Source organism: Natrix helvetica (assembly GCF_964273705.1).
Source record: "Natrix helvetica genome assembly, chromosome: Z".
In the NCBI taxonomy this organism is placed as follows: Eukaryota; Metazoa; Chordata; class Lepidosauria; order Squamata; family Natricidae; genus Natrix; species Natrix helvetica.
The window spans coordinates 56,228,538-56,248,751 of record NC_138554.1 but is presented as its reverse complement, the minus strand read 5'-3'; the positions used below and the strand labels follow the sequence as shown (position 1 = coordinate 56,248,751).

Here is a 20,214-nt window from a genome sequence, read left to right as displayed (position 1 = left end):
GCAGGCCAAAAATCCTAAAGGACATAACTACTGGCCGACAATGTGCTTTTGTGGGGTGGGTGGTGGGAAAGTAGGAGCCGGAATGAGGCGAGGAGGAGAAAAGAGAGACGCGTGCAGCACAGAGGACGCTGGGAAGCAGCTCGCTCTGAGTGATGGAGGTGATAGGCAGAGCTACGGAAGCCAAGAGGTACCATTTCTGAGTGTAAAACAAGGCGGAGAAAATAAATAAAGGAACGTGGGATGCTTGTATGCTGAGATTCCTATTAAGACTGTTCCCATGCTTCGCATGGGTAACAGTCTTAATAGGCTTTGGCCCTCTCCTGCGGCTCCCTGCTGATCCAATCGCGCAATCTGCCTCTCCGCCCCCAAAATGGCACGAGCCTCGATCTGCTTTGCGATTCGCGTCCATCGCAGGCAACTCAGTGTCGGGAAGAGCTCCAGCCCTTTTCTTGTGCTCATCTCTTGCGGTGCACACAAGCAAAATACCCACCTGGGCCAGGATCAAGGCGGAGGAACGACGACTCTCCTCCCGCTGTTGCCACTGCGCAATGAGGTGAGTAACTGAATACACAGCGCAGGAGACTCCTCAGCGCCAGACTCAGGTCAGCGTGAGCCACGGTCCCCTACATGTTGGCTTAGGAAGGAGGGGAATAGGGAGCAGCAGCTGGTTGGGTGCAGGGAGGGAAGAGCTCCAGTTCTCCTGAGCTGCACAGGGCTCTCCTTGCGCAAAGGAAGGAAGAAGGGAAAGGAGAGGAAAAATAGAGAAAAACAGAAATGAGAGGGAAGGGAGAGAAGAGAGAGAGACCCTATTCCCACAGAAAACACTGAGCCATAAACCTTGGTAGGCATGTCTGGGGCGGGGGGGATGTCATGTAACTGGGTGGGAGTGATGTTGAGTTGGTCACACCCACCCAGGTTTTGTGGCTCCCGGTGTTACATAGTAGCAATGAAAATAATTTTATGGTTGGGAGTCACCATAACAGGAGGAACTGTATTAAAGGGTCGCGGCATTAGGAAGGTTGAGAACCACTGTTCTAGGCAGTTCTGTGTGCATAGAAACGACTATGTATCTACACAGGCAATCATTCAAATAGCACCAATTATAGTTAAGCAATTCGACTTTTTTCCTTTTGAAGAAACAGCAATCTTTCATATGTTCCCAGATCTTGTCCTAGGTTCTAACTCTCTTAACCTCTGACTTACTTTAAAAAGAATTTTAAAACTCCTTAGTTAGAAATATACAAAATAGAGATAAGATACTAATAACATAGAAAAATGCAAAGGCAACAGTAATTATCCAATAATTCACTAAAAAAATTTAAAAAATGAAAAAAGGGAAAAACTGAATTTAGTTTCCATTTAATGTACTTCTCAGCAAAATATTTATTTATTAAATGTATTGTGGCTTATTATGGGACAATATATTAACTTATTTCTAAGATATTAACAAATAGATTAATTTTCAGTATTGAAGTTCACTGAAATATCCATAGCATCAGTGAAAACCTATAAAACCCAATTTTGTATGAGTTTACCTTTTTGACTACATTGTCCAAGTCAGTGATCATACGATGAAGGTTCTCTTCTATGCCCTGTATGTGAGGTTTGACTCCAGGTATACGAGATTTCTTGGCATTATCAATTACACCTTTCATTTTTTCTATTTCTTCTCTGAAACCAGAATCCATCAAATATACCAGCATTCATTGTATGTTCAAGCAAAAAAAAAAAGATGAAAATCAAATCTGTCCTGCTATGTGCATTATCTATAAAGCAGGAGTTGTTAACTTTTTTAGGCAGCTGACACAAGTTCACACAATATCATAGATGCTAAGATGTAAAAATGTTTAATAAAATGAACATTACAATATTTACATATGTATATGCACGTTCCTCTAAAGTGAAGTAAGCCTCATCTCTACCAGTCTCTGGAAAGTTCCTTAAAACGTTTTTCCAGCAATCTTAGGGATCCCAAAAAGTCAGTCTGTGAGATGGTTGCAATCTATAGAATATTGCCAATTTTCCTGAAATCTTGTTTTTTAGTTTTTTATTGTTTTTATAGTTATTTATATTTGTTTTTAACTGAATTTGCTGTATACTGCTCATAGTCACATGAGATTGTGAGGAGAAGCCATATAAATTTGCTTCAATTAATAAATAAATGTTTTTAGGCTGAATAAAAGCCTTATAAATAAAATCTCATATGGGAATAAAGATCTTGTCAAATAAGGTAGCATGAACTTTTAAAAAATTAAATAATAAATTCCTTTTAAATGAGGTTCATTGAGCATTATTGACAGGTAGTTCTCAGACCACTCTTTCAGTGACCATTCGATATTATGGTGGTTCTGAATGCATAAGTTCCATTTACAACTGGTCTTTAAAGGACTAGTTATCCATATACCTACGATCACATGATTATGATCTGGGTGCTTGTGCGGTGACAGCTGCAGCATCCCACAGTTATGTGATTGCCATTTGTGACCCACCTTGGTGGCTTCCTATGAGTAAAGTCAAGGGGGAAGTCAACAGGAAACGTAGTAAGTCACTTCAGTAAATCTCCCAAACCCAGCAGCAGTCACACGTAGCCTAGCAAATGCTTGTGTTACACCTCACCAGCCATTGTGCAGCCTTCCAAGACTAGCAGCAGTCATTCCCAGACTGCTGTGCACTTGCAGCACATTAGCAGTCACTGGTCACACCTGATCCAAGAGCAGCCGTTTACCTACTCATCAACCTATTTGCATTGCCTCAAATTTGCAACATCCTGATGGTGTCCCCATGGAATGTACTTTTTGGAAACCAGCAGGAAGTTGCAAAGAGGTCCTCACCTAGCAATCTGCAATTTTCACTTAATGATGGTAACAGACTACTAACATTGCTGTCACTATGGAATGCAATCAAGTGACATCTTGCTTTATAACTGCATTGTTTAGTGACAGAAATTCCAGTCCCAATAATTGTCTTTAAGAGGTATTGCACTCCTAACCCGTATATAATTAAATAATATAATTTCAATGGAAAAACTTAAATTATTGATTCCAGTCACTGATTAGAGTTTACCTGTAACATCATCCCAGAGTTTGCTTAACCGTATTTTTTGTGGAAGCAACACTGCCTGGAGTTATCCTTTAAGCTATAAATAGTTTAGAAATCAAAACAGCTGGGAATTTAACACTCCAACTCCAATCCAAATAAACTTTCGTTCAGTTCATTGTATAAACTCAGTTACTGACTACTGAAACTAAAATCTAACACAAAAGCTCTACAATTGTTATTTTTATAGTACAAACATTTTAAACATTTTTTAAATATAAAAACTAGAAAACTCACTTAGCCTTTAATAGAATATCTGCAGCTTCATCCACAGCTTTTCTACGATCCTTCAATGCTTCCTCCAAAGTTCGCCACTGAACTGCCTTTTTCTCACTTGTAACCTAGCAAAATATTCAAGATACCCAATCATTTTCATTATTATTATCATTTTCATTTATTCATTAATTATCATTTTTATTATTCAGTATTGGACAAATTCCTTGTGTGTCCAATCATACTTGGCCAATAAAGTATTCTATTCTGGTCTGTTCTAACTCTACTCTACTGTACTCTGCTTTACCACATCAGTGGCACATATTATCTAAAGCTTTGTAGATGTTCTTCCTCCTACCTTTTAGTAGGCATACAAATGAGCTAGCTAACTTTGAAAAAGTGGCTTTTCTTTCAAATCAGACAGCCCCTAATCAACAAATTTGCACTGTCTTGGTTCAAAATATATCTTCAGAGCACAACACTGAAAACGATGCATAAGAGTACTTTGATACTGAGCATTTAGTCATGCTAAATGAAAAAAAGCACATCAGTATGTTGCTTTTCCCAGGCACAATTGGGACCAGAATTGCTAAGCAAGGTGATTGTTAAATGAGTTGTGCTCATTTTTAACCTTTTTTTGTAAGAGCTGTTAAGAGATTCACTGAAGTTGTTAAGTAAAACCAACTTCCCCATAGACTCTGTTTGCCGGAAACCAATTCAGAAGGTTGCAAATGGTGATTACACGACTCGGTGATGCTGCAACAGTCATAAATACATTCTAGTTGCCAAGAACCCAAATTTAGATCATATCACCATAGGGATGTGGCAACTGACATATGTAATGACCAGTCATAATTTACTTTTTTCAGTGCCACTTTCACTTTGAATAGGCACTAAACTAATTAAGTGCAAAACCATCTATTAAGTTTTCATCCCTCTAATAGGAAAACACCCTTTCTAAACCAGAACATTACACTTTCAATTAAATATATACAAAATCAAATATTACAAGAATGGAACATTCTAGAGAATCCTAGAGTATGCTGATCTGATTCTGACAGGTGTAGTCCAATCAGAAGTCTGTGATGTTTTACACAAAAGATTCCCTTTTCCTTAGTTACACTTTGCATTGTTGTGAGCAATTATTGAAGTGCCACTGAATAGATTTTATCTAATTGCCTTTTCCTTTTTTTACAATGTTCCCCTAGTATTGTCGTCTGTTCCAACAAAAAGCTATAACATCAACTCAAGTTTCATAAGTGAATAATATTACAGATATTGCGGGATCGTATTCTGCCCCATACATCCCTGCGACCAATTCGCTCGCACAGAGAGGGCCTCCTCCAGGTGCCGTCCACTAGACAGTGTCGGGGGGCGGCGCCTAGGAGTAGAGCCTTCTCTGTGGCGGGCCCAGCCCTGTGGAATGACCTCCCTCCGGATATTAGGAATACCTCTGACCTCCGCTCCTTTCGTATTAAGCTTAAGACCCACCTATTCCAAGCAGCTGGCCTGGCTCAACTTTGAACTTTGATCTAACCATATCGCTCCTGACGGGTTTTTAACTGGGTATTTTAATTATATTTAATTATCTAGGGGTTTTTAAATACTGTATTTTAATTGTTTTTATTTATCAGCCGACCTTCTCCTTGTGTGTGTCTCGGTATATGTCTCTGTTATATGTTTGTTTTGTCCACATATTTATTTCATATGTTTCATTGTACGCCGCCCCGAGTCCTGCGGGAGAGGGTGCGGCTAAGAAATAAATATTTATTATTATTATTATTAGATAATCTTCATTTAATGTCCATGCATTCAGCCACCATTCAAAGTTACAATGGCGCTGAATGAGGGATACTTAAGAGAGGTCACATCATTCCCGTATCTGTGATCACAATTTGAGTGCCTGGCAATCGGCTAGCAATTATAATGGTTGCAATGTCCAATGATTCTGTGATCACTATTGTGACTTTCACTGCCAGCTTCCAACAAATGAATGGCAAAGTCAGCAGGAAGTCAAGTGATATTGTGTCTTATGACTATATTGTTAGCAGTGGAGTTTCTGGTCCCAATTATTGTTTGTGAGGACTACTGTTCGGTTGAATAACTTACATCACACCTCTGTATTGGTTTTGGTCTCTAAAGATGCGTGACACATTTAGCAACCTTTCCTTAGTGATTAAAAACATTGAACAAAACTTACAAAAATGTAATATATAATAAATATAAAATATGTGCACCTCAGAGTTATCCATAGCTTCTTTCAGTTTTTGAGCATGAAGATTGACTGCCTGGACAGCAGCTTCTTGGAGAGTAACTGCTTGCAAAGTGACACGAGCAGTGTTACTCAAAGCGCTTTGCAAGGATGCTGCAAGGGCTAGAAAGGCAAAGGCAAAAAACATTTTATTGATCATTAACCTTACATAGCTAATTTAATCTTCCGGTTTAGTTAATATGTTTTTTCATGGTCCTCTTAAAATTAAAAAAAAAAAAAGATCTGGCCTTTGATTATAATTTTTCATGAAATGCAAAACTGGCAGTGTGGTTAAATATTTGAAGACAAGTGAAGACCAGAAACCAGATTTAGATATTTAAAATTGGCTGTCTGCCATTCTGACTTAATGTATTTTTCGGCGTATAAGACACACCAAGGTTTTGAAGAGGCAATTTTTTCAAAAAGTAGGTAGGTAGATAGAGGGATAGAGAGAGAGAGAGAAATACAGTAGGTAGGTAGGGAGAGTGAGTAGTTAGGTAGTTTGAGAGAGAGAGAGAGAGAGAGAGAGAGAGAGAGAGAGAGAGAGAAATACAGTAGGTAGCTAGGGAGAGAGAGAGTAGGTAGGTAGGTAGAGGGATAGACAGTGAGAAATAAAGAGAGAGAGAGAAATACAGGAGAGAAATACAGTAGATAGGTAGGGGGAGAGAGAGAGTAGTTAGGTAGGTAAGTATGTAGACAGAGGGAGAGAGAGGAAGAGAGAGAGGGAGAGACATACAGTAGGTAGGTAGGGAAAGTACGTAGGTAGGTAGATAGAGAGGGGGGGAAATACAGTAGGTAGATAGGGAGAGAGAGTAGATAGGTAGGGAGATGTTTCCAGGTGTATTTATCCATATGCTGGAGAAGAATATCGCTGACAATCTGCAGCACCTAAGACTTTGTTTCTGCTGGCATAGCACTTGATCAATGTAATTCTCATCAACCACTCTAACTATACAGCTTTCCAAAAAAGGGGGAGAAAAGGTTTTTGCACTCTGCAAACCTCCCAAAAAACGGCCCGTTTTTCATGAAAACGGGCCCGGTTATTTTTTTTAAAAAAGGCATGAATAGCCTTTAGGGGGCTTACAGAATGCTTCTGGGGGAGGGGGGTCAAAAACGAGCAAAAAATTCCAGTTTTTCTTGAAAACGGGCCCATTTTTTGTGAAACAAATTGCATGCATAGCCTTTAAGGAAGCTTATAGAGTGTTGCTGGAGGCTGGGGGAGGGGCAAAAAAATGGGCCATTTTTCACTCATTTCTGCCCCCCCCCAGCCCCCAGGAGCTCTCTAAAAGTCTCCATAAGGCTACGCACGGTCATTTTGGTGAAGGAGCGGGGCTTTGGGAAGCAAAAATGCTGCATTCAGTGTATAAGATGCACCCAGATTTTCATCCTCCTTTTTGAGGCAAAAAGATGCGTCCTATACTCCGAAAAATATGGTACATTAAAGCACTAAAGTTCCAGATTCACTCATCATGGCTTTGTATTTATGGAGTACTCCTACATACTAGTCAATGGTTCCAAATCATGTTTTGGCACACAACTTGCCACCTCATAAGAAGCAATACAAATTAAACCAAATAAAATGTATATTAAAATAATCCATAAATCTATTTTTAATCAGAATATCTTTAAATGTTATTAAATGAATATGAACTACATAAATTAATTATCTTTTCAGGGGGTAAAAATCAACAATTCCATTAAAATTTATTTTAGAGCTACTGAAATTAAAATCATGTTTTTGAAGTTGTATAAAATCATCCATAATATCTACCCACATACCCTTAATTCTATCTTGTTCTTCTTTTTCTTGTTGTGCTAGACGAGCTGCAACCTCTTCAGGTGGCCTTTCTTTTACAACAGTATCACCATGACGATGTCCTTTACCTAGGTATAGATATTTTTAAGCACAAATACTGAAAGGAAAACCAAGATTAAGCACACTTTATTTTTAAGAAAGTGACTTGTGTGTTAGATTTCTATAATGGCCTGTGTGCTTGAAAAGTATTTTGCAAGTATATTAAATGTCCTCCCAATACTTTGTCTTAAACCAATTAGGAATGAGTGTTTGATGACTGAATTATGCCTTCAGTCATTCAAATAGCATTAACAAATACATTAGACATAAATCTTGAAATTATAGCATGAACAACTGAGATCCACATTGCTTTTTTGATGGATCTTCTAGTTCTAAAATAAAATTCAGGCCTGTGTTTTCATAGCAAGGATTGAAATATCTCAATCAATTGATCAGTTTGATCAGCTAGTCACTAGTGCCAAAATGAAACTGTTTGTACCTTCAACTCCAAAACTGATAACACAGATGCACAATTTGAAAGTGGAGATTATGGCTGCCTGAGGGGAAAGCCTTACAAAATGTAAACGTTATCTAAGAAAACATACTAAAAACAGGTAACAGAAAAAAAGCAAAATCCTGATAACCACATATTTTAGATTAGTATGAAAGTTAGTAGTAGCAGCAGATCACAAAAACCTTTATGAATACTACCATAATCTATCAATGTATTCCTTTTTCGAACCTTGGACTAAAAATTTGGTACGGTCAGAGGAAATCGATGAAGTAACCTCAAGTAAAGATCCTACCTACATACTATCTGCAATTGAACAATTGTTTATCTATATAAAATAGTAAATGGTATTCTTTCTAATTGGTATTGAAGCTGATTTTCTTATTATAGTCTATTTTCATAGAAGACATTCATTAAGTTAAGAAAGTACACATCCAAGATGTAGTGGGAGAAATATATCAAAGTACATCTTAAATCTATTCCGTCATGATATCTAAATACTGTGACACAGATACCCTGAATTTTTACCAAATTACATAGAAGAATTTCTTTTTCAATAAGATTTCACTAAAGAGAGATTTAAAAATAGTTACAAAAGGAGAGAGAGAGAGAGAGAGGGAGAATTTCAAGTCACATTCATGTTAAGTTCTTCTAAAGGAGTAAATAAAAAGGATGAGGCAACCATTATCAAGAAAAATAGTCTATCAGAAATAAAAATAAAAAAAAAACTTTATAAGAGCAATATTTATAGTTTTTATTTTCTCAACTTTGTATTTTATTGCTAATGTTTTCCCCCCAAAAACCCTAGGATATTTTATTGAGGTTTTGTTTTCAACCCTTCAACTGTAAACTGAACAATAAACCCAATAGTGAGCTCCTTTCCAAAATGGCTGCTGACCAGTAGACCAGCTATTCCCTGTAAGAGTAGTCAGGAGGTTACTAGTCTTTCAATCGTCTTTTCCTCTGAGCAGACCATTCTTGTAAGCAAGCCTGGGTTTTAACTTTACTTTTGTTTTGCTTTGGTTTTTATCTTTAAAACTGGCTGGTTGAATGCTGCTTTATTTCAACCCCATGCTAAATTTTAATTTGTTCTTTTTGCTTTTTTTCCCTTGATTTATTCGGCTGTTTTCATTAATTCCTGATTTTTTGTAGAAAAATCACAGGGTGTTCCTGGATACTAAAAGCTTTTTTATTTGATTTACATTTTTATTGGACATTCACTGCAGGGATCTTGTATTTTACCAATTTGCATAACGTTTGGAGCTTATCTTTCTCAATCTTTCTTTTAATTTTGGATCAAAATATCCAGAAAATATATTCCTTGCTCCTCTCTCTATTTCCTTATTCTGCTTTGAAGAACTTTCTTATCTCCTATATAGAGCAACAACAGATTTGAAACAAGGGAGTGACATTGACAGTTGAAAAAGACTGTTTAGTAACATGCAATTCCCAGCTGAAAGCTTTTTTAAAAAGTTTGGTTAATTGATAACAATTATGGAAAACATTTAGAGGTAAGTAAATGTAGATACAGTATTTTTCGGACTATAAAATGCTCCGGATTATAAGACGCACCTAACTTTTGGGGAGAAAAAAAAATCTATCTCTGCCTGTCATGAAAATTAATCCTCTTAAACCAATTGATATCTTAGATGTGGGACAAAGTTATTAATCTTCACTTCACTAAGCATCTCAAGAAAGCAAGCACAATCAGTAACAAAACATTAAAAGAGGTTATACAAAACCTTCAGAATATTAAACAAGTCATATATCAACCGAGGAATTCTTGCTCAAAAAGATGGCAAGAATCTTGATAGTTAAAATCCACATATAATGGGTCTAGTTCTGAATTTCCATAGTTATATTTGTTTCAGAATTTTGCAGATAAACAAAAGATACCTAAGTCAGGAGGTTTTTGCTGAACGTGACTTTTGTTGCATTCCTCCTCCTGCTGCATTCCTGGAGCTGGTACTGACAATGCGTCACCTGTTGCTGAGATTATGTGAGCGACTTCTGAGCCTGCTGTAAATATTGATGATACATAGACTTAAAGGATTGGACGCTGAATGACTGAACTATCTTCTCGGGGATGTGATCCAATAGTTAATAGCCAGATCACTATCTTTACAAAACTTTCTTTTAAATAGAACTGATTTTTATCTTAACTTTGTTTTCTTCTCTCTCTCTCTTTCTCTCTCTCTCTCTCTCTCTCTCTCTCTCTCTCTCTCTCCATCCATCCATCCATCCATATCATTTTATAAGTAACTCAAGGAGGTGAACATACATAACACTCTTGCCTCTTCCTAGTTTCTTGACAAGAAAAATCCTATGAGGTGGGTTGGGCTGAGTCTAACCCTAACTTAACCACTACACCAAACTGGTTCTCAAACTTAATTTTTTATACGCTTTTTGGAGTTGTTGATCTTTCTTTTTCTTCTTTTTCTAATTTCATTTTTTTGTACTCTATATCATATTGTTATGACCTGTGATCACAATGAACTAATTGAATGATTGGTGCTGTAAACATGTACAAAAACTCCACTCCTCTCTTTCTTTCCTGCAAGCTGGACTTTGGAAGCAAAATTTGAGGCAGAAAAGAAGTTCTGTCAGTGCGGAAACCTTGAAACAAATTATGAAATGCAAAGGCAGTCTTTTCCTTAATATTCCAATTGCCATTTAAATAGCATATAAATAGAACAAAGAAAGTGCTTTAAAGACCAAGATTTCGCATTTCAGACTTTTTCCATATGGAAGTAAAAAAAACAGGCAAATCTTTACTTTGCGCATAAAGGATTCAAAAGTAATAATCAGATAGATATAGGTAATACTCTTTTTTCAACAGCAATTAAATTTTATAGAGCTATGGTAATCTAATTTTACTCCATTCTGTGTTTATAAAAATATCATGTCCCATGCTTATCAATTCATTTTAATGTTTTATTTTAACTTAAACTAGAGATTCTTCTAATGACCATTTTGTATGTGAGGCTACTACCTGAGAAATTGATTGCGACTAAATTTTGGAAGCAGATCTCTAGTCCTACTTGTTCTTAGAGAAAAATTCAACTCTTCCTGTAAAAAGCAATAGGAAATTATGGCCTACTAGCCTAATTACCAATGACAACTAGTTTGGAAAAAGCTATTTCTAAAATAAAGCAAAATGTTTTAGACCTTGATTAACAAACTGGTTTATCTAATGTTCCAAACTATCTTAAATAACTTTATCTCAATCCTTTTGTTTTACTAATTATTTTAAGAAGCTTTCTCTATCATGCTGAAAAGTACCATATTCAGATTAGCAAGATTTAATGACCTACTAACAAACATGTGGAAGGCCAGTTTAAAAATATTTCCCAATGAGATCACAACTGCATATGCTCAGAAATAGTTAAATCAGTAATTCATGTTGTCTTGTACTTTCCCTTATTTCAATATTGAAAACTGATTCTAATATGCTCTCCCTTTTTTGTTGAGTATAAGGATTACTGCTAGTTTGAGTGCCAAACTATACACTTCATATTAGCAGGTATCTCTACTGATATTTCTAAATTTTCTTTTATGGCAACTGCTGTAAGAATTGCCTAGATATTTGGGAATCCAAAAAGATTCCCAATACTATTTAGTTTCTTATTCTTTGTATATACATATAAAATACTTTATCTTATTTAATTAAATTTATTCAATCTATTACATATATTCCTTAATTTATTTAATTAGTCTAAACAATTTCTAGGTATTTCCCTTTTAATTTGTTCTTTGACTATCTATTCATAAATAATTTTCTGAACATTTGTAATTCTTATATTTGTTACATAATGCTGTTAACATTTTAATAATTTTATACATAAAATATTTCAAAGCGCATTTCAACAGATGTTATCAGCAAGCACTGAATATAAAAGGACACACAGGTGTTTATACTCTCAAAAGAAAAATAGATTAGAGCTAGTTTAAAACAACAGCTAGTTTCAAACATTGAATTTTTCATAAATAGGACACTGCTGCATAGTGGGATTTTAGGGCAATAGTCTGTTTTTACCTTCTTTTTCTTCAGTAGTAGTTGATGTAGTATCCGTTTTGCTCTTTGAAGATCTCATAACTGCTTGTTTAGATTCTTTCTTTACTTCTGCTACAGAAGATATATTTAGTGGAGCTGACTGTATCTGTGGGAAAAATATTTAGTTCTATTAGTTAGTAGGCTAATTTTAATTTTTTAAATTGTGCTTCATTCCTACTGAGAGAAAAAGAAAATTCTTCTTGCTTTCTCAGTTTTTAGTAACATGACATAACTTCATTATGAATTTCATTTTAGCTATGAAATAAAGTTCACAAAGAAAGAATTTCATTTTCGAGGATAAAAACTGAACGCTAAAATTGAGACAAGCTAAAGCTAACAAAGAACAGTATCAAAACTTCAACAGAACTTCATTAAAGGGGATTCTTAAAATCAAATAATCTTTTTGAGATAACCTTTATACATTCTATAAAAGAAGTTATATCCTAAAGAAGCTTCTTGAATTACACACACACACACACACACACACACACACACACACACACACACACCTTACACGGGAAAAGATCCGAATACAACAAAACCAGCATATATATATAATATATAAAATTACATTCCAAATTCTAAAAATTGGGGAAACAAAGCATATATTACTTCAGAAAAAAAACACTTACTGGTTTCTTTGGTGTTGAAATATTAGAAGGAAGAGGACCCAAAACTATTTCAAACAAATCACTGGAATAAGGGATTGTCTTCTCTACATTTTCTCGGAAGCGTGGATCATAATTTGCATATAAAATAGTTCCACCTATTCCTCCACCAACAAACAAAACACTGGCACCAATTATTTTCCCTGCAGAGACACTGTTAAAACAAGAAAAAAAGCCTTTTAGACACGTATTTTTTTAAAAAAAACAGAACATATCAGATATATGTTAGAGAGCCTTACACTCTTCCTAGGCTAACTTCTTGTTAACCATCAAAAAGCCTTAACTAAAAAGCATGTAAGTATCAGCATCATATATCTTTGCATGCAAATGAGAGAAATTTCAAACTCCTATAAATCATGACATAAATGCTATTCTCAATAACATATAAAATATTATCCAATGTATTATAACATTGTATTATAACTAAGGTTAGATTTGAAGAAAAAAATCTGCTTGGGAACATCTGTCAGAAACTTCTCAAAGCAGCTTCTTCTTCAGGACAGCACAATTGCTCTTTGCAACATTAATCAAATTCAAGGTAAAGTAGGATTTTTCCCTTTCTCAACTTTAAACACATAACAGGCAAGCTGTGAACAGAGTTTTCCCAAACATAATTTATGAGTACAACTGGCCCTTGATTTAATAATGGGTTGGTTAGCAACCATTCAAAGTTATGACAGATCCCCTCCCCCAAAAGTACTTAAAACGCAATTTCAAGGTTACAATGGCAGTATTATCCTGTGGTCATGAGATTGCATTTTGGGTACTGGCAACAAGCTGCCTTTTGATGGCTGTTTACAACATTTTTTAGTTATCTTACCATACTTTTCAATATTTTTTGCTGGTTTTCAATGTTTATTTCTAGTTTACGGGAAAAAGTGCTCAATGGGTATATTGGATTCCCCATGACCACAATGTTTGCTTAACAACCACTGCAAAAATGTCATAAAATTGGGCCTGGTCAGAGTGACCCACTTAATGATAACGACTTACAGCTATAATTCTCTGCTCAATTATGGTTATTAGTTGAGAACTACCTGTATTCCTAAAAAATGATTGACTGTTGTTTCACTGGTTCTTCTAAAGTAAGTTCTTGTAACTTTTCTATCAGAAGTTCCTTTGTATTAAAGTATTCAAAGAGCATCAATATGACACTAAATATAAATACCCTTGTATGGGAACACTCACTAGCACCCACCTCCTTTAAGTGAAAATAATCATTAAATGGAAAAATAAGAATATGGCAGAAAACTTGTTATTACAAAAAACATCCATTAGTTTCTAATTTTATTTCTTCTAAATTATATTTCACAAAATTACCTGAAGGTAAATAAATCTTTACGAAAAAGGTAGTAACAAGAACAGAATTATGCTATGTATTAAAATAAAACACTCATTATCTTGTTATCGTAACTTCAAATGGTTATAAAATGACCAGTTCTTAAGCAAGAACTATGCATATATGAAATGTGAAGATTGGTTTTTCCAGAAGATATATAATAATGTTGGAAGGATGATAATATTTATTTTAGTTAGTTTGTCTTATTATTTGTTTTGTAACTGTGTTTTTATTTTTTGCATTCAATAAAGGAAGATACAGAAAAATGTGTATCCAAAGCATTGCTGTATCAAGAAAAATACCCTAGATCTCCCAGCTAGCATAACAATTGTACAGTATACTTAGAGGAAGAACCCTAACCCTAACCCTCATATCATCTCTATTGAGAATTAATTTTAAAAACCCTTTTACGAATCTACATACCCAGGTTCTCTAGATGAGGCATATCCACGAGACAGCCGTGAAGAACGGAGTGAACTTTTACTACAAAGACAATTCTAAAAAAAATACAATATGCTATGAATAATGATACAATTCAAATTCATTTCATTTATCTCATGTTTTACTAATCTTTAATATTGTTATTACAGCAGTCTTTCAAATAACTATCTATTTATTGACTTCTGCCCACCTTAGTTTAACTTCTGTGAAGATTATATATGATAGTTTGATAGTATGACCTGGAAAATGTTGCTAGGGTAGCTATGAGCCGTGGTGGCGCAGTGGTTAGAATGCAGTACTGTGGGCTATTTCTGCTGACTGTCAGCTGCCTGCAATTTGGCTGTTCGAATCTCACCAGGCTCAAGGTTGACTCAGCCTTCCATCCTTCTGAGGTGAGTAAAATGAGGACACAGATTATTGGAGGCAATATGCTGACTCTGCAAACCGCTTAGAGAGGGCTGTAAAGCACCGTGAAGTGGTATATAAATCTAAGTGCTATTTCTATGAGAGCAAGAACTTAATCTGATTAAGACATCAGATCAAGAACTATAATTTCCATCCCAGATTCAGAAATTTCTTTGACAGCTGGTTGTTATTATCTTTTTAATGCCTTGCTTATATTCATTTAAAGTACTACAACACAATCTGTGTTAGTATATTCTAGTTTTCCCAAGCCTGTCCCAAAATACAGCAACTAGGCTACTATCAATTATTATCATGTTTATAACATCATGATATTAAAAATCAAACTAGTTCTCAAATTTTTAAGATCATTTTAAAGCAGAATGATACAATTTAAATAACTGGGATCATTTTTTAATGTTTAAATTTAAGCTATCTTTTAAAAAATGAAAAAAGTTCATTCACTCTTTTGTCATTTTGTATAACAAAGCAGATTTATGTTAGGAAACTCTAGTCCAAGGGTGTCAAACTGATGGCCTGCAGGTCAGATGTGTCACGTGCAGGCCACGCCCATTCTAGCTCTGCAAAGGGAGAAACCATTGCAATGTCACGTGACCACGTGACACTGCAAGTTTGACACCCATGTGTAGTATGATTAAATGTTCAATCAACATTTTTTATTCTTGAAGAAAATTAAATGCTAGAAAAGACTCTCACATGTATACATTGACAATGGCATTAGAAATCTGATGTGAATATTCATTTCTAGAATTCGAACAAAAATCTACTGATAGTGCTTACAATGCTTTAAGGTGGAAACAGAGAATGTTCAGTTAATGAATATCTTTTTAATGCACTCAGTTGTAACATTTCATGTGACAAGTGCCTGTCTGTTTGGATTCTAAGGTCCCAGAACAATTTAGCTTCTTCGTTTTCTATGATCTTCTCTATTTTATGATTCTATCAGTTCTTGCTTGCAGGCAAATGATATTTCTTGCGGATTTTGAAATATCATTGTTGCTACTTTGTCATGCCATTGCTTGACATAAGTCTGTGTGATCTTTTTGCAACAGCTAACCAGGTGGTCTGCTGTTTCTTCACATTCTTTGAAGAGATGGCACTGCTATTTGTTGCTGTCTTCTCAAATGTGGCTTTGTATTGTCCTTAAGGCTTGATTTTGTGCAACTAGAATTAGCCTGTTTCTTTTTCTTCAACTTTCTTGCTCTTAGGCATTGCCAGGTATTTTTATTATCTATTTTCTATGCTATTTTTTATGTATTGGCTATGTAATGTTTTGTCTTCTCAGTCTCCTTTCTATTCTTCATTTGGTCCTTCCTGTAAGGCATTTTGGTCTCTCCAGTATTCAGTAAGACTTCCTTGTACTAGCTTCAGTGAATCATCTTCACTGTCCTTCAAATATTCTTCCAATGCCATTTCTTCTTCTTCAACTACCTGATGGACTTCCAACATTGCATGGCCTCCCATTTTCCTCAGTAAGTAAAGTCTATCAACATTACTCATGATTCATTGCCTTTATTTTCTGGTCTTCATATCTAGGACCCTTAGTTCTGCTTGAGTCCAGTCCACTATTCCAGAGATGTATTTAATGACTGGAATTGCTCAAATCTTGATTGCTTTGATGGTGTTTCCTCCACTGAGCCCCTTGAGTTTTGACTTTAGGATCTTCTTCACTCTCGATGTATTCACTTCTAATCTTTTTCATGACTTCAGTGTGCTAGATGCTGTCAATATTTAAGGACACTCAGGTATTTACAATGACTGTCTTTATTCAGACTCTTAATGATATTTCCATAGTTCATCTTGATTCCTTTAGTTTTCACTATGTTTCCTCATTTGATGATAAGCATGACACATTAGTCCAGTTTAAACTCCATTGCAATATTTAAGCTATGTGTATGGACAGTATTAAATGATGATTCTATTTCTGATGGTGTTTTTCCTAAATAGCTTCAAATTATCTATGTAAATAGCCTGGCAGATGTTTTTGTTTGCTAGCTATGGCCCAAGTTAGTCAGCACTGTTCACAGAGGAATCAGTGCAATGACAAACAAAAGCGAGTCTCCTTGGAAAATTCCTCTCTTGATATTAACCTCTCCCATTCTATCACCACTGAACAGCAACCGTATCTTCCATTGTGCCATCGATCTTTGCACAAAACTTCTGATGTTTGTACTGTTATTTCTAAGCACTTGATTATCCAATCATGTGGCAAGGAGTCATCTATCTCACAATGGGGCTATTCTAGGGGACTAGAGTGTGTTGCATGTTTCTGCTCTCCAAAGATACAATTGATTAGAATTTTAAGATATTCTAAATTTAAAAAGAAAAACAGTAATACCATAAAGGCTTATTTTGCACTAAACAGAATATTAGAATAAACTAAACTAGTGCATTGGATGTTTTTAGTACTAGAATAAAGTTGTGGAATATGCTAAATCGAATTGTTTCTTCAAAAGTATGGGTGGAATGCACTAAAATCACCTGTACCTGTTTCACACCTTTACATGAAGGAACAGATCCTCCACATTACATAGTCTTTCTCTTCCTAAAAAGCAAATACTGAGAGCAATACGTAATTTTAATAAATTACTTTTCAAGCAAGGTCATGTTTTCTATGTTGTCACAAAGACTGGGCCCACAAAGACTGTGACTAGCATGGATGGCTGGATGTGGTTCAGCTGCCTCACGACAACACACGACAATACAGTAGAGGAGGTCCTTGAAATACCGAAGAGCTTCCAGGAGTTACAAGGCCGTGCTCCGAATTAGAGGTGACCCAAGGAGCCTGCCAACCCCGTAGGCCCTGGCCCACCACCTAGCAGGCAACGAAATTTGTGATCGGGTCCGGTCGGCACTTGAGGCTCTCAACTTTCTTATTAAGGCTGTCACAAAAGCAGTAGTAACCGCAAGCCGAGGGAGCAAGAAATGTCAGAGCCGCCTCCCCTGAAAAAAGGGGCGCCAGCCCGCACTGCCTGATGGGAAGCGGAGACTTCATTTAAGCGAACGCCACGCGAACGAGCCGCGCGCGACCCACCGTATTTTCCTGATCGCCCGATCTCCTGCAACAGGGAGGCGACCAAGGAGTTCCCACATTTTCACGCTTTTTCCTCACGGCCGCGGTTAAGCCGCGCTGGAATCAAGAGGCCTCACCCGTTTCTCCGGCCAATTCGTTAATGAGAAGCGGGCGCCCGTGACAAAAAGGCTGAAAACTGGAATCGGAGGAGCGCCGGAGGCAACAGCTCTCTCTCTCTCTCGCATTGCTCACCTGAGCCGCTGTGGTAGCCACGCGCTGGCAGACCCGCAACATGATGATGCCGAAAAACGACCGCCGAAGCTTTAAAAATAAAAAAGCAGAGTCGCGAGCCACCGCCTGCCTGCCCCCGCAGTGACAAGCGCCCAGGGCACGTTAACGAGGAGGGAGGAGTTTGGGTTTACCAATCAAAATGGGCTAAACGGCGAATATGCAAATATGCCTCCCTCTATCTTACAGAGACTGTCATGGCGGTCAATTGGAATACAAAACGTCATCAGCCACGCGTACTAAGAAGCGCAGAATGAGTCGCCTTGGGCTCGGAGAATGGTTTTGGCGCCATGGCTGGTTTTTTGGGGGTGGGGAGGGGGATATGGAAGAAGATTTCGTGTGTTACGTTCTTTCAAATTAAAAAAAAATTATATAAATAAATCAGTTTTAATTTTTCATGTTTAAATTGTTCGAATGAAAGAATGATCTGTCGATGTCAATAGCCTTGCAAAGTGTGCTGTTAATAAAGGAGGGAAGCAAAAAATAAAACGTGGAACAATGTTGTATTGGAATGATGTTTATTCTAAACATACTGTACCACAACATTTTCATGGAAGTCATGGAAGCCTGTACCGCATCATTTTCATGGAAGTTATAAAAAAAATCAAAAATTTAATTATGTTCAGGCTTAACATAAAACACTAGACTGTCAACCTTTGTTAAAAGATAAAAGTATACCACTCCACGTGTTTCAGATAGGAACATGTTTTGTTCAACTTAGTTGTCTGAACCCCTTAAAATGCTATTGCTTTCCCCTTTGCCTATTCTTTTCATGTATTTTATGTATATTTTAAAAAATAGCAGTATCAGGTGGCACTGCGATAATCTTCCTCTAAACTCCAGTCATTTATTCATGTTGCTCTATATTTGTTGATACAGTGTTGTTAGTGTTTCAACTATCCTGTGGTTTTTAATTATTCATAGAATGCAGGATATAAATTAAATAAGAGTAGGTTTGTTATCTGAAGTTTGTTATTTTCCTGTTGTTTCCTTGATTGATTGAAGTATATTGTCTCTTGGATTTCTCTTTCCAGTATAGCTGATTCCTGGCTATAAATGCTTCCTCAAATAATATAATAAACCTGACCTAAATTAAGAACTTTGTGTTGTACAGTAGATGGCAGGGCATAAGAACTCACTAAACAGAGCCAGTTTGGTCTAGTGGGTAAGGCACCAGACTAGAAAGTGGGAGACCATGAGTTCAAGTCAAGTCTTACCTATGAAAGCCAGTTGAGTAATCCTGTGCCAATCATTGTCCCTCAACCGAATCCTCCTTACAAGGTTGTGGGGAAAATAGTAGCAAAATGTATTTAGATATGTTCGCTGCCTTGTTTACTATTATTTGTAAAAATAATAAAAGCATACAAAATAAATAATAATAGAGACTATCACATAGCACATCATGTTAATTGAATGATTTAATGACACTTAAAAATGCCTGATATTTCATTTCATATTGAGAAAACAGCATACTAAGTGTGCATCAGATCTGGATATCCAATAATTTTGAATGGATGGCCATGTAGAAATAGTTCAACATGGTAAATAATTGCTTATACTATGAACCATGTTTTGCTTAATTGAAATTTAGTGAAGAAGCCAGAATAGTGAATAGCATTTATATAATCATTTATTCAACACACTCAGCCAAAATAAAGTATTAGAGATTAGCATGATAACTGTGGACCAATAAATCAGATAACTAAAACTAACAAGTAATATTCTTGGATTAATTTCCAAAAGAAATTTCCTGACACTTGTAGGAAAAACCCAAATCTTATGACATCTTTGGGATTAACAAATTTATTTTCAGATAGTTTTTTGTGGATCATGTCGAATAGTTCTGTATGAGATTTTATATTTAATAAAATTATAGGAGAATTTTACGAGTTGCTGTAAGAATTGTCAGACAAATATATACGCTAAAGAAAATCTTGAGCTACCTCAAAAGGCAGCAAGTCTTACAATCATGAGTCTTTAGTCCTCAGTAGCTTACACTTTATACACGTTATTACATTTGGTATTATTTTACAATGTAATGTGACAAAAACACGCTGCTGATTTTTTTTACAAGCAATGAATGAAAAGCTGCAGAATGTTGCGTAAATTCATTTTCGCTTTT

At 36.0% G+C, this 20,214-nt stretch overlaps 1 protein-coding gene across 2 annotated transcripts in view; it reads right to left on the bottom strand.

Annotated features, from left to right (window-relative positions):
* The window catches only part of IMMT (inner membrane mitochondrial protein), a 43,447-nt gene extending 25,233 nt beyond the window's left edge, over positions 1 to 18,214 (bottom strand). Inside the window, exons 1-9 of one of the 2 annotated variants that reach the window (XM_081971598.1) lie at positions 18,057 to 18,214; positions 14,351 to 14,424; positions 12,553 to 12,742; positions 11,903 to 12,026; positions 9,763 to 9,885; positions 7,340 to 7,444; positions 5,547 to 5,683; positions 3,334 to 3,437; positions 1,536 to 1,671 (exon numbers count right to left, since the gene is read on the bottom strand). In XM_081971598.1, the coding sequence (XP_081827724.1) occupies positions 1,536 to 1,671; positions 3,334 to 3,437; positions 5,547 to 5,683; positions 7,340 to 7,444; positions 9,763 to 9,885; positions 11,903 to 12,026; positions 12,553 to 12,742; positions 14,351 to 14,424; positions 18,057 to 18,098 (1,035 nt within the window). In that variant the 5' untranslated portion in view covers positions 18,099 to 18,214. The remainder of the gene's footprint in view (positions 1 to 1,535; positions 1,672 to 3,333; positions 3,438 to 5,546; positions 5,684 to 7,339; positions 7,445 to 9,762; positions 9,886 to 11,902; positions 12,027 to 12,552; positions 12,743 to 14,350; positions 14,425 to 18,056) is intronic. The other variant, XM_081971599.1, reaches the window with a different exon arrangement.
* Between the last annotated feature and the right edge of the window lie 2,000 nt (positions 18,215 to 20,214).